Source organism: Oryza glaberrima, chromosome 3 (assembly GCF_000147395.1).
Source record: "Oryza glaberrima chromosome 3, OglaRS2, whole genome shotgun sequence".
Classification (NCBI taxonomy): Eukaryota; Viridiplantae; Streptophyta; class Magnoliopsida; order Poales; family Poaceae; genus Oryza; species Oryza glaberrima.
Window position 1 is genome coordinate 5404780 of NC_068328.1, and position 15634 is coordinate 5420413.

General features: G+C 38.7%; 2 protein-coding genes across 2 annotated transcripts; both read left to right on the forward strand.

Annotated features, from left to right (window-relative positions):
* Positions 1 to 2165: 2165 nt before the first annotated feature.
* Positions 2166 to 9634, forward strand: LOC127767649 (methionine--tRNA ligase, chloroplastic/mitochondrial). The gene is made up of 12 exons (XM_052293053.1): positions 2166 to 2508; positions 2971 to 3114; positions 3207 to 3356; positions 3775 to 3942; positions 4915 to 5039; positions 5496 to 5589; positions 6425 to 6523; positions 7314 to 7494; positions 7635 to 7750; positions 8342 to 8497; positions 8807 to 8935; positions 9135 to 9634. Exons 1-12 carry the CDS (start codon positions 2227 to 2229, stop codon positions 9297 to 9299), a joined length of 1809 nt encoding a protein of 602 aa, XP_052149013.1. The 5' UTR covers positions 2166 to 2226; the 3' UTR covers positions 9300 to 9634.
* An 868-nt stretch (positions 9635 to 10502) lies between these two features.
* On the forward strand, positions 10503 to 14689 carry LOC127766043 (uncharacterized). Its single transcript, XM_052291051.1, has 5 exons — positions 10503 to 10777; positions 11515 to 11588; positions 11749 to 11828; positions 12549 to 12700; positions 13079 to 14689. The coding sequence occupies exons 1-5, from the start codon at positions 10555 to 10557 to the stop codon at positions 13147 to 13149; spliced, it is 600 nt and encodes a 199-aa protein (XP_052147011.1). The 5' UTR covers positions 10503 to 10554; the 3' UTR covers positions 13150 to 14689.
* Positions 14690 to 15634: the final 945 nt, after the last annotated feature.

Below are 15634 nucleotides of genomic sequence, written 5' to 3' on the forward strand. Positions count from 1 at the left end.
ACGAATGAAAATAATCGGATGTGATATGTATATACAATCGATATAACATCTGATCATCTGTACAATGAGCAATAATGAGGTGCCAATATCACAATTCACATGACTCATGAAAGCACGGATCACATCATAATATAATGTCAAGTTGTTAACATTGACTTGTCTTCTGTCCAAAAGCATGTAATCGACACATACAGTATTGACATTACGATATATCGCATTCACATAACACGTAAGACATAGAAGTTCTACACGTAAGTCAGGGCGTCAGGCGGCGGCGTGGGAGGACTGGAAGAAGAGAAGTCTCGATGAAAAAATTGGTTGACGCGACGCCAACGGAGTCACGGACTGAACTCCTGCATAGATTGATGGATAAGGTGGACCTGGATGGGCTGAATCTTTACACGATGAAAATGCTCATGTCAAATGGGCCAAATTAAGTGGTTATATGGGGTGTGAAATTCGGATTATTTGCCAAAACGTTTATCGGATAATCCGTGTCCGCCGGATATTACCGATACCATATCCGCATCTGCATCCGCATGCAACTATCCGCATTCACATCCGCATCCGGCCGGATATCTAAAAACTCTTACCATATCCTCACTTCGGACGGATTTGGAGCAGATCGGATCGGATAATATCCACTCCGTTTTCACCCCTAGCTGCAACAATGGAACAATGGGGTAGTACAACTACCGAAACGAGATGATATCTTGATTCCTTATAAATTGAACAGATAAAGAAATTTCTAAGACTAAGTTTAGTTCTAAATTTTTTCTTCAAACTTCCAACTTTTTCATCACATCAAAACTTTCCTACACACACAAACTCCAACTTTTCCGTTACATCGTTTCAATTTTAACCAAACTTCTAATTTTAGCGTGAACTAAACACACCCTAGATAAGTTACGTATACATCAAGGTTCCATGTCAAAATTGGAAGTTTGACTAAAAAAGTTGAAAGTTTATGTGTGTAAGAAAGTTTTGATGTGATGGAAAAGCTGAAAGTTTGAAGAAAAAGTTGGGAACTAAACCAGGCCAAAGTCTAGCTTCTTTGTTCTTTGCTCTGGACATGTTACACTTAAAAAGACGGATACATATAATGTTGTATGTTTTTCTTAATAATGGATTAAATAAACCCGGCCTCTACATCCCAAACGATGTACACGGCTGCGGTGATACAACACCAAGCACTTAGGCTCACTAGACAAGTTCAAAGCAAAAGCCACTGTTCTAAAAAAAAAGCAAAAGCCACCAAAGGAGGCACATGACAATAAAATTAGTGTTTGAATCTCCTAAAGATGAATAACGTGAGATTAATTGAGTTTTAATTATTACAAACTTGAAAAATGGATTAATATGATATTTTAGAACTACTTTTATGTATAGAGTTTTCGCACGAAACGCACCGTTTAGCAGTTTGAAAAGCACGAGTATCCATAATTTAATCTAAGTTTTGTTGGAGAAAAGAACGGGGCCAAAGACAACCAGCACATGTCTCACAACAAAATATCGAACCACCCTAAAAATTCAATCTTCCTCTCCAATTCCACCCATACTTTGAGAAGAATTCCATTACGCTAACTTTCAATTTCCTATTAGCAGTTAGATTAACACAAATCTAATGTGAAGTCATGCAGCCATAACACTACCAGAAAACCACATCACCATAATTTGACCGGTTTAACCAGCGGTTTCTTGGTTCGTGCCAGCTCGATAAGTAACAAAACCAAATGGTTATCGTGACATTTTTCAACCACTGATAAAATAGTGCCACGCATATATGGTGATGTTGATGGTTAATCACCAGGAATATTTCTTTCCTGAGCTTCCTAACAAAAGGCAGATCATTATTAATATAATGATATTTGCTTAAAAAATCGGCAGGAATTTTCATCATAGACAAGATAACAACACATCAACCGTTTTCAGCACTGTCGGCTGTTTTTGACACGGTTTGAACAAAATGTTCCGAATGCAGGCCTACTTGAGGTTACTAGGGGAGAGCCCAATTCACCACACGACACGGCCCAAAACACATTCCCCAATGGGCTTTCATGTTAGGCCCAACTCTGACGAATTTTACGATACGGCCCAAAACTTTCGTCGCATCCAGCCCAAAGACCTGGCTTACCCATCTCCTTCCCCATCAGCTTCTTCCTCCTCCTCCTCACGAACGCGACCCAACCAAAAACCCCTCCTCCTCTCGCCGCGGCCTCCATCGCCATGGCCGCCGGGCGGGCCTTCCTCCGCGCCGCCCCCTCCTCGCTGGCCGCCGGCGCCGGACGCTTCGCCTTCGCGTGCCCGACGGCCCTTCCCCTCACTGCCGCCGCCGCGGCGGCGACCGGGCCACACCGTCGCGGCCGCGGCCGATGCTACTGCTCCGCCTCCGATGCGCCGCCGCCGCCGCCATACGTGCTCACCACGCCGCTCTACTACGTCAACGCCCCGCCGCACATGGGGAGCGCCTACACCACCATTGCCGCCGACGCCATCGCCCGCTTCCAGGCAAGCAACTAAAGCGAGCAAGCCTATGCGCGCGCGTTTGCGTTCCATTGCTGCTCGCGTTCTAATCCCAGTCTAGGGATTTTGAGTACGTCAAACTGTTGATACCTTAGAAATCTATGGAGTTCTAACACGTCCAATTGTTTAAATGTCTCAAGTGAGGCCACTCAAGTGCATATATGAACTGAGCAATTCATATGGGTTGTAGAGAACGATATGCCATTGTCAGGTACTAGTATGAGTGCATATCGTGTCACTTTCTATTCATGCCCTTAATCTCGATGAATTTCATATGGGGTTACAATAAAAATACGACAACTTAAACCTGTGCAGTTTTGATGCACGTTTTGTCTGTTCAATGATCTGGCCACCAATTTTTGATTAATATTATTGGAATGAAATGTGTAGTATCTGTTGATCAGCTCTCGCAATCTAAGTGTGTTAATGCTACTTTTATGGTCGCAGAGGTTGCTGGATAAGAGGGTCGTATTTATTACCGGAACAGATGAGCATGGCGAGAAAATTGCCACTTCAGCAGAGGCTTGTGGTAGAAACCCAAAGGATCACTGTGATACAATTTCCAATTCATATAAGATGCTTTGGGCTGATGTATGTCCACAATTCTAGGTGTTTTCATTCACCACATGGAATAAATGCTGAGCTCATTTTTTTCTTCCAACTTTGTTACACATTTCTTGCAGCTAGACATAGAGTATGACAAGTTTATCCGCACAACTGATCGTAAGCATGAGGCAGTTGTCAATGACTTCTATTCCAGAGTGCTAGATAGTGGTGACATATATAGAGCAGATTATGAAGGACTTTACTGTGTGAGCTGTGAGGAGTACAAGGTAAGCTTCTGTTTTTACTTCCCCATGTGGTAGTACTACACTACTTCTTCCTTTTAGGGGAATATAGAAGGGCACTTACCTAATAAAAAAATATGATTAATGTAGGTATTTGATAATGATGTTCAGCATGCAATCTTGCGAACAACATCCTGTGCCTACAGATGTTTTAGGTTTTAACTTTATAATTTTGGTCCTTCAGAAACCAGACACAAAATATGTGAGTTTTGTTAAAAAAAAAAAACTATTTGGGGATTTTTTTTTTCTCTCGAAAATGCCGGAGGACATACTTTTAGGGGAATTATTTTTCTGTATTTTCGTTCTTTTCATGCTTTACAGTTGTTGCCATATTCACTTATAGATCATCCTTCTTTTTCCAACATTGGTAATTGTGCAAATTCTGGTTTTGTTTGAAGTACAGGACGAAAAAGAGCTTGGGGAAAACAAATGTTGCCCAGTGCATCTAAAGCCTTGTGTACCAAGAAAGGAAGACAACTATTTCTTTGCCTTGTCAAAATACCAGCATCAACTGGAAGATCTACTGACAAAAAATCCTAATTTTGTACGGCCATCACATCGCTTGAATGAGGTGATGCTATAATCCTCATTCTTATGAATCAAAATTTGTTTTCAATCTATTTTATTTTATCAATTTATTGCACATTGCTGGTGTATTGAGTTAACACATATCGTTGGTTTATTGAGTCATTGTACTTCGCTGCAAACTGTGGTGAAGTGTAAAACTGTCCGTTAGAATGTTGACTCTAATTATATGAGTTGATTATTGACAAATAAAGGACAAAATAACTAGGTTACACATATGTGCTTGGAGGTCTGCCACAGTCATGTTAAAGAATATCTGTGTTACGGAGTATCAAATACGTACAGTTACAAACCAAACTACGTCTGTTTCGTTAGGCCTTTCTTTTTGCTACCAGGAAGTGCTGTTCGCATACTGAACAAACAACCTTGTAATTTATTTTCTTATGAAAAACTTATCAAACTGTTATTCAGATGGCATCCTAACCAGTTAATGATATGGCCAACTCATTCATCATATCTCCAGGACTTGAAAAGGGCCTGAATTTGGCCTACTCACATGTGCCTTTAGTTTCTACAGTAATATAAATGACTGTGAAGCTAAGTGCATAACGCTTGAAATTTAGTCATTGTGTGATTCCTTTTCTTTTGACTTCTCAATGTGCATATGTGGAGAAGTGCATGCCAGAAGCAAGGACTGATGTGACTCTTAACATTTCTAAATTAAAACCTTCTATTGTTTCCTGAAGAAAGCCAGAAAGGGCTGTGCTTCTTCTTAAGTCACAAATATTGCGCTTACTATTAGAATCTTATGGGAATCAACTTGCCAGGGAAACACATGTTCCTTTTTTACTGTAATAATATAAACAGGCAATTATCATGTAGTGTATTTGTATTGTTCAAGATTCATATTGATGTTTTATATTATATGTTTATGGACAGTCTTTCAGTATGCATATGATTTTTGTTTGTGTTTTCAAATATAGTTGTTCTTTACCCTTTCTGATTAAGACAGTTGTAGGTCCAAGGATGGGTTAAAAGTGGATTAAGGGACTTCTCTATTTCCCGTGCATCTGTAGAGTGGGGTATTCCGGTGCCAAATGACACCAAACAGACAATATACGTGTGGTTTGATGCATTATTAGGGTATGTTTCTCTGCTTCTTTACATGATATTCATTAATGTGTGCTCCTGTTTACTAGTCTTGCTGGGAATTTATTACACTAGTTGTGCTTTTATTTCTTTGAACTCACAGCTTTCTATAAATAAATGAAGACTGCTTCTGTTTCTAACTTTTAGTTGTTGTCCATGTTTACATTTTCGTAGTTCATTGAATTCTTATGATTCGTCGTTCCTGGATGTATTACTGCCTGTAGTGTTTCACTCTACTCTCTGTTAAACTCTGATTTCTCTGAATCTTCAGAAGTGTTCTGATATCTTATCTCTAATGGCACTCCTGATATACCTCATGAATGTTTGTTATCCATTTCACCATTACTACTAAAGATCCTATGCCTATAAATGAATACATAATCTTATATATTATCCCACTCTCTTTTTTTTTTTCAGACTGATTGTTTTATTTTCATATGTTGTGTTTAGGTACATTTCAGCATTACTAGATGATGGGGAGAAGGCAAGTTTACAACAAGCAGTTGAACGTGGTTGGCCTGCCTCCCTACACTTGATAGGAAAGGTGGATTTCAGGCGTATTAACAGTTTCAACCATTCATGCTCCTTCTCATTTCTAGCAAATTCTGTTTGCTTCTCTTCTCATCTACCCTTAGTTTATTTGTTCACGTTGCTTGATATGTTCTTGCGATGATAAGGATAACTCTGGCGTGGGCTGATAACTAAGCACTGATGATGCTTGAGTCTCAGAATAATCATCAACTAAGTATTAAAAAAACTGTGGTTCTATTGGGTTAATCATCAATCCAGATATTGGGTTTTTTCATTCTATAATATTTTTAATCATGTGTTATTACAGTTTTCCATGCTCTAACCTTACATTGGGCACTGTGAACATTTCCTTTTAAATTTTTATCTCCTTGGTCTGTGCACAGATAGAGATGGTAGGTGGAAAATTATTCTGGAGTGGATTGGATGTTAATTTTGAAAATAATCGTTGACAAATTCTTGTTCGGCATGCCTTAGTTGAAACTGTTTTGACAGAATTAGGCCCTGATAAAAATTGACAGAAATAGGATTAGCTAGGACATCAATGATAATCGGCCTTCTTCTAATACGATAAATCTGATTATTTTCACATTTTTCCTGACTCTTATAATGCCAAGACACACTTTACTTCTCTTTATCTACTGCTTTGAGTATTTGTACTATTCCTTCTCCATTGTAATATAGGGCTGTAGTTAATGCTGACAGATTTATCTGGCATCACCTATGCAGTGGACATTGATATTTATGTCCAGTGTACAGGCAAGAATGTTGGATGAACTTCTTGAGTTTTATTTCTATTTTTTATTTTGTTATAATATGGTTTATGATGATTCTTTGTACATCTACCTCAGGACATATTGCGGTTTCATGCAGTATATTGGCCAGCAATGTTAATGTCAGCAGGAATAAGTGTTCCTGATGCAGTTTTTGGTCATGGATTTTTGACAAAGGTGATCCTACCTATTTTCATCGTTATTATTTCCATTTCTACAGATCGATGACAGCATAGCACTGTACCATAAGTAAACAGTAATGGAACCTGTTTTTCCTGCAACTCATGTTCATTTTCCTGATCCGAACATTTGGATGTCCATGCTGGATGATGATTATTATTATTTATCCTAATGTTCTGTTTACAGCTTTAACATCCCTTCTTAAAAATAAACTCTCCAGGAGCATGAAGAAGCTATATACTTCAATTCTATATTAAAAAAAAAAAATCCTGGACTACCCTCTTATAGATCTTTACAAAATATCATCTCTATGGCTCTACTGTAGCATGCACCGTGTTTTGCTTTAGATAGCAGTCTATGTTTTCTGCTGATTATAGTGTATATGGGCTTTCCTCTTATGTTGGTTGGTATCTCAAATATAGTCATACAGGTAGCAGCAATGTAGCTTATAGAAAATATTATGTGGTTTTTTTGCCACATGTTCCGTGGTGTTAAAGTTTTATTTATTTATTTTTTTTTGCCGGGTCGGCCGAAAGATTCGGTCGACCAATTTCATTAAGAGAGATAGATAGATGTGGTGTTAAAGTTTGTAACCCTCGTACGCGACCTTCCAGTTGTAACTATTATGTCTTCTACATTATCTGGAAACAAATATCAATCTTATATTCCATGAGAAAGGTTTCAGTGGTGAACATAAAGAACTGTTTACAGGTTCTCTGTTTGCTACTTATCTCATCCAGTCACTTTTATTTCATGCAGCAATGCTTTTTATTTTGAAAAATTTTAGGATGGCATGAAGATGGGAAAATCATTAGGCAACACACTTGAACCAAAGGATCTGGTAAACAGATTTGGAGTAGACGCTGTTAGGTACTTCTTCTTGCGGGAAGTGGAATTTGGCAATGACGGGGACTATTCAGAGGAACGCTTTATCAATATAGTCAATGCGCATCTTGCCAACACCATTGGTATTTCTACTCAAAGCACCTTTGTTTCTGGAGTATAAAACGTCTTGATGGCTTTTAGATTTTTCTTTAGCTGGTGTAGAAGTTTTTCACCAATGCGCATCTTTATTTGTTGTTAATGATCATTCTCTCATCTTAAACAGGAAACCTCCTCAATCGCACACTTGGGCTGCTAAAGAAGAATTGTAAATCCACATTAGCTTTTGACTCGATTGCTGCCGCAGATGGAATTTCATTAAAGGATAATGTTGAAAACTTGGTAAGTCCTCTTGGCATCTATAAACTACAATTGGCGGAGTCAAGGAATAACATTTTAAATGACAAATCTTTTGTTAAGTTCTTGTTGGGCATGGCATGCTCAAAATCGCTTTAGTAAAAGACTTTGCAGAAAATAATTCTGAATGTACATTAAAAATCTTGAATTCTTGAACATGTAGCAGTTGCTCCTCAACTGAATTATAATATGCATATGTTTTGGAGGTCACTTCAAGTCCATTTGTGCTTTTAATGTGTATATCATTGAGATAAACTGATCATTTATTGCTGTGTAGTATCTTCCAAATTTTTATTTATCAGCCTACATGCTACAACCAAATAAACGGACCGACTTTTACCATGCTAGCTAAACTGATTCATGATTTATGCATATGCTATTCATTATATTAGCACGTGATGGCAAGGACTTCACATGATTTTTGTCAGTGATATGTTGGTTTCATTTGTTCTTCCAAATCTGTTTTGCATCTGGATATTTCAGAACACCACCTGCCATCCATTTACTCTTATCCGGATCTTTGCATGCTCTGTTGTGTATATGTTGGTTTGCAGATGTATAAACTTTTTTATGCAGGTGGACAAGGCAAAGGATCAGTTTGAAAATCTTTTGCTGTCATCAGCATGTGAAACTCTTATGGAGATTGGTAACTTAGGAAACTTGTACATTGATGAGCAAGCACCATGGTCTTGTTTCAAGCAAGGGGGTGAGAGTGCTGAAAAGGCAGCGAAGGTAATTATTTAAAATTGTCACAGTTTGTCTTACTTGTTTCAGATTTCAGATGCCTGCATGAGTCTGAATGTACCGACCAGCATCAATAAATAAAATTTGCAATATATTTTCTTCTGGTGCTATTAGATATAAGCCACAAAATCTGATCTCATGTGGAATAATCGTTATAGGAATTTGAAGCATTGAACTCATATTTATGGACCTATTTTTTTGCCTGTATTTTGGATTGGATTGAGACTAATCACATTGTTTGGTTTGTGATTTTGAGATATAACTTGTTCAGTTAATTCTGCCTCCAACTATCTTCAGGATCTTGTTATTATTTTGGAGACTATGAGAATAATTGCAATTGCACTATCACCGATCACCCCAAGCCTTTCTTTGAGGATTTATACACAGCTTGGTTTCACAGAAGACCAATTTAGAACATTGAGATGGGTATGCTCTTAAGACTAAGTGATATTTCTCTTTATTTATATTTCCCAGTATTTCATGGTTATTATCCTCGAATATATATAATCCAACACCCTTGCAGAAAATACAAGGTTTGCACACTAGTATTGTGAACCTGGAGGTTGGGTTTTCCTATGGTATGACTAGACAACCTAGCATATAATTTGTCAACTATGCCCTGCAGGAGGATACCAAATGGGGAGGTCTAAAGGCAGGTCAGGTAATGATGGAGCCAAAGCCAGTTTTTGCAAGGATAGAAACAGAGACGGACGAGAAAGATCAATCAAGTTCGAAGGCAACAAAAGGCGGGAAGAAGAAGGCAAGAAGTCAAGGACTTGTGGAAGCATGAGTCAAGTTTGTGATGGTGTACATAGCATAAAACTACCTGCGACCTTGTCGCTTGGTGACAAAGAAGGCCTGAAGCATTTTCTTGGGGCGAATTGGTTTCTGCAATTTTGTTCTAACACTGGCTTTCCAATTCCAAGTAGTACATACTGATACTGATAGCTGAGTTAATTCCCCACTCCCGCAATGTTTTATTCCAGTGAACGCAGCTATTGCTTCTGTTTGTTATTGGAATAATGGAGCATCCTGAACTCATCCATCTTTATCGAATTTAGATTAAATCTTTTGTACGATTCCTAACATGACATTTATGGAATTGGGAGCACCCTAAAAGATGCATTTGATGGAGCAGTACGTTATTATTAATTATATCACTATTTGAAGAAAATATTGTATAGAATTTGTACTCTCCATACTGGAATAGCACATTAGCACGTCTGGAGTTAGAAATTTGTACACTTTAATCTCAACTAATAATAACCATATCAATTTTTTTTTGTCTCAACCTTGATTTCTTAAAAAAGAGATTTAGATGTGACGGAGAGCTGGTGCATCCCAAAATATTCTCTATCCGTCCATGTTCATTTTCAGCTCCTCCATCTTAAGACAATTAATTTGTGTAAGAAAATAGTTGATTGAAAATAGATAAAACGAGTAATAATTGCATTAGGATTTGAGAAAATAGGGTATTCAACTCTTTTGGTTCCATATTGGTATGTGCGAGATGAATGGAAAATAAACTTATTTTGAGACGGAGGGTGTAGTCAGTACAAACTAATAAATATGCTTTCCTATTTTTGAACATCTTGAAGTAAGATTTGAAAGTAAACACACTGGGATCTTATTTCTAAAAATAAATTTTTGAAAAGTTTAATGGAATGTTGGCGGGTTCAATTTTAAATTTATACTGAAATACTCCCTCCATCCCATAATATAAGGGATTTTAATTTTTTGCTTGCAACGTTTGACCACTCGTCTTATTTAAATTTTTTTGAAATTATTATTTATTTTATTTGTGACTTACTTTATTATCTACCGTAATTTAAGTACAACTTTTCGTTTTTTATATTTGTAAAAAAATTTAAATAAGATGAGTGGTCAAACATTGCAAACAAAACTCAAAATTCTTTATATTGGGACGGATGGAGTAGTTTCAAAACGGTGATAATCGGCTACCGAAGATTTTTTTTTTATTTTTTATTTTTACTTGGGGTTACCGTCTTCCGCTTCCGCTGCGGCGGCGCAGTGGGGGAACAACGATGAGCTCGGTCTCGGACCCGCAGCCGCAGGCGAACGGCGACCATCAGCCGGCGGCGGAGGCGGCGATGGAGGACAATGGGGCGCAGGTCGAAGAGGTGGTGGACTCCGGCGAGAGTGAGACGATGGAAGGCGTCGCGTCCATCGCGCTCCTGCCCTCCGGCGCCATCTCCGGCCACTTCATCCGCCTCCCTGACTCCGTCTGCTACGGCCTCCACGGCACACGTATCCATCTCCCTCTCTCTTTCCATATTCCTGCACTTGCTGGTGGCGATCATGGGGTTGGTTCCATCCAACTGTCTATTGCTTGAATCGTCTGCGCTCTCACCAAAACCCCCCTTTGCTCATCGCACTAATGAAATGCAACTAATCAAGTGATGTACAAGGAAATTTGATTGCAAATATTAAGTGTTTACAAAATGGCATGACCCTTTTGCACGAGATGTCGGAGTCTTTTTATGCTATCTGAAACATGTAAGATTGACCAAGCAGATAAATCGTACTTCCTCCGTTTCACAATGTAAGACTTTCTAGCATTTCCCACATTCATTTAGATGTTGATGAATCTAGACATATGTATGTGTTTAGATTCATTAACATCTATATGTATATAAGCAATGTTAGAAAGTCTTACATTGTGAAACGGAAGGAGTATCAAATAATGCCCTTACCTATGTTGTGTTTTTCAAAAGAAAATGTGTATAAAATTGTATGACCTGTTATTATCTAGGAATTGGGGTTTCTTTTGTGCCTTATGAAAAAAGAATCAAGATTAACAGCTGATGCCCTTATTGACATGTAATAGAAGCTTAAGTGATACGTAGTGAGATAATATGTTCTGAGTAGCATAAGGGAATTGGTGTCGGTGGAATTGCGCCCCATCTGTATCTGTGCTAGATAGAAAGATATATAAATCTCAGAAACTTACATTACTCTTCCCCATTTCTTGTCTATCATGTAAGCGATATCTTGTGAGAGGGAGTGCAGCCGAGGAGAAGATTACCGCCTGATAAAGCTTTCCATAATTGATTTTAAGGTGAGAAATTCTAACTTGGTCCACCTTCAAGTGTATCTTCTACTAATTATTTTGTTCTGTATTTTCTTGGACCTATAAGAATTAACCTGCAGATATTTTATATTCACATATTTTCTCGTCAGATAAAAATTCTCATTTAACTATGATGCCTATTTGATAGAACAAGCACGAGAAGGTGGTTGTGGTGGAATGCAGGGGCCATGATGCTGCTCGGTTGCAAAACATTGACCATTTGCATGGGTAAGTACCTTTTGTCATGGATGGATTTCATTATAACTAATGCTGAATTTACTATTTGTCAACAATTTCAAGAGGATTTTGCTGAGATACTGTTAGTACTCATTTTCTGAGGCTCCATGGGCACATAATCAGTTTACAGTGAACATGAAAGCAATATATGATTGCAGCATATTATGCTTTGAACGAGTCCTCTGGTTAGTAGAATTGGAATAGAACCAAGAGAAGGATAATGGCTCTTTGTATCAAGTATCAAGTGCTATCTGGTGCGTCTTTGTTCTCTGTTTTTCATTAAATTTCTGTCGGGCCCATCATGCAATTTCCAGAGCTTTGACATGAGTTATTTAGCATACTTTTTCCAGCAACCAGAGATATGTTAATGTATAATAGCTTTGGGTCTTACTGGCATGGAGTTGGAGTTGTAGATTAGTACTGTAACACCTTGTTATATTCCTGAAACGCTATGACTTGTGTTGATTGTCTTATCTGTAATTAGATATCTTGCATAAGTCCTAACGAGTAAAAGAAAGTGTGACAAAGGAAAAGAGGGGATTACATGAGAAGTGATCTCTAGTATCCCTCGTTTGACACCAGTGAATGATGGTAAAGATTATGGCCTGAGGGAACTGGGGACTGTATTTTTGGTATCAATTGTTTGTTTTAAGCTGAGTATGAATTTTTATCCAATCAAAGTTTTACCAAATGAATAATATTTTTGTGCAGTTGGGAAGATGACATTGTTGGTTTGGTTGAAAAGAAACACGGGAATCGGAAGTTTTCACTCTCCTTCGAATGTGAGACACTGAAGGCTGACAAAGCTGCAGAAGAGCACATTAGCAAGTATATGCCAAATCTAAAAGGATTGGATGCAGTCGGTAAGCACATACCTGTGTCTTTTGTTGTTTGGGGAGTGCGTAAGAGAGATTCTTTTCCTTCTATCAATAGTATAAGTTTTTTTGTTCTTACAGAGGTGTTGGGGTTTAGTCATTAGTGACAGGTTGTAAACTACCATGCAAGACCAATAATTACACACAGAGAAGACATGTATGCTCAAAATTTATAGGATGCCGGCACCACAGTAGTAAAGGATGAATGATTTAGTTATTCCGCACCAAGTGTTACACCTCCCAACCCGTGGCCACAATTTTATCATCGATCCAGCTTCATTTGAGAACAAATTTCCATTTGTGTGCAGTGTGCATAGTGCAGACTGTTGAAAATGTCTACTAATTCGTATCTATCTTGCACTGCAGTAAATATAGGGAAAATGAGCATCTCTGGCATCAATCTTGACGAGGACGATGAACCAAGTTGTGACAACTAAAAGCAGAGGCACATTTGTCAGGGTGCGGTAGCAGTGGCCGACTGGCCTTGTTCTCTTCCCTCCTTACGTCGCATTTGAAGACTCGGAGAAAGCAAAACTGTGTATCTACTGCACCCAAAATTATTGGCAAGGGGATGGACATAAGAAGAAATACCGGCTTGCTAAGTGGGACATTATTTGTTGTCCCAAAGAACAAGGGGGGCTAAGAATTCATGACCTCGAGATAAAGAATAAAGCGTTGATTAGTAAGTGGTTATACAAACTACTTACCACCGATGGAATATGGCAACAACTGCTACGCAATAAATATTTGGGATCACAACCTTTATCTCAAGCCTATTGGAAAGCGGGGGATTCACATTTTTGGGCTAGTCTTATGAAGGTCAAACAGGATTTTTTCCGTTTTGGATCCTTCAAGATTAGGGACGGCTCCCAAGTTAGGTTCTGGGAAGACAAATGGTTGGGTAATGCCTCGTTCATGAGAACAGTATCCTTGTCTCTATAACATAGTTAGGCATAAACAGTCGACTATCGCACAGATTTTCCAAACCAATCCTCCGTGCTTTTCATGGCGACAGGATTTAATTGGTGCAAAACTAGCTGCTTGGCATAACCTATTGCCTCGCATAGCTGATTTGGTTCTGGTATAGGAGCAAGATGAATTTCACTGGAACCTCACCTCGAATGGGGTCTTCTCGGTCAAATCTCATTATCTAGCTCTAACACATATCGGGGTTCCGAATATCAATAGACGGATTTGGAAGGTGAAAGTACCCCTAAAAGTTAAAATCTTCCTTTGGTATTTACGTCGGGGCGTAATTCTCACCAAGGACAACCTTGCTAAGAGAAATTGGAAAGGCAGCAAGACATGTTGTTTCTGTCACAAGGATGAAACTATCCAACATTTATTCTTTCAATGCCGCTTATCTCGCTTGGTGTGGTCTGTAATTCATTTGGCTTCTAATCTGAAACCTCCTCGCAATGTTGGTCATATGTTTGGGAGTTGTCTATCATGTGTCCCCAAAGAAATGAGGAATCTGCTTTTGATGGGTGTAACAGCTCTGTGTTGGTCCATTTGGCTAAGCAGGAATGGAGTAATTTTTGATAACAAGATGGTGTCTTCTCCTTTGCAGGTTATCACCTTAGTTACCCGGTGGCTACGTACCTGGGCTATCCTCCACCAACCGGGACTGCAGGATACTATTATGGTGGTATCTCGACGTTTGGACCAGGTGGCACAGGAGTTTTTTACCCAGGAGCATGGGTGGCGGTCTAGTCTACGGATTGATAGCCACTAAGATATACGTTGGTATCTCGACAGTTGGACCAGGTGGCACAGGAGTTTTTTACCTAGGAGCATGGGTGGCGGTTTAGCCTACGGATTGATAGCCACTAAGATATATGTTTATGTTAAACTTTTGTGCTTGGGAGATATTCTAATTATTTCTTTCTTCTTTTTTGGCTGTGTGCATTTTATGCAGAGGCCGGGGGTGACTCAGTTTGATTGTATCATCTTGATGTAATTAACTAAGTCTAAATAAAGCTTCCATTATTTAAAAAAAAAACTGCACCCAAAATTGTCTCAGATTCTCAGTAGACTGTTAACTGTTAAGTCGATGTATGGGCATATGGCAAGCAATGACTCAATGTGGTTTGTGGAAATTGTGGGTAACAATGTTTGAACTTTCAAGTAATCAAGTGTTTATCGTAATCTGTTGCTGCATCTGAACAAAACCCTGGAGGAGGGATTGTACACTTCGGTTTGGTAATGGTAAGAAGTGCAGTTCTTATCTCTGCCACTGCCACTACTATTTGCCATGCTTGTACGGGGATATTGACCAATGCTTGTCTGGTTAAGTCTTTTCAATTCTGTTGCGACCAGTATCCGATTTATAGGGCCAAGCTGAACTTTACTGTGCACACTTCCATGCAATTGTTTCAATATATCTTCATTACATAGAAAATGCTGGCATGCTGCTATGCTCCAAGAGTACCTAAAGCATTGGCCTGATGGTTTACTGATCCTATTGTATGGAGCAATAGCATGAACATTTTGGTCGTCTGGTTTCTGAAGAAACAAAATACAGAGCATATGGAGCGTGTTTTTACAATCATGATGCTCACTCATGGTGCTAATGACTTGAAACTCCAAGCCAAAACGCACAAAATAACGCAGCCTTTCAGTGGTAGACACGAGTTCTCGTATTTGCGGCTAATTTTTTTTCATGGTAGACGACGTGGCTGTTGACTGTGAAACGTTTATGGTGACTTCGTCAATATCAAGATATACTAGCTTAGTTTTCGAAATTGCTCATAGGGGTATGTGTGTGTTCATAAGGGTAAAGTATGCGCACGTTGTAAGCGTCTACGTTTGTACCGTGTTTTTAAAAAATAACGCAGCCTTAATGGGAGTAAACGAAAATATAAATTTCTCCATGAAAAGAAAGAAGAAAAATATAATTTTCAAAGAAATGGAGCCCAGCTA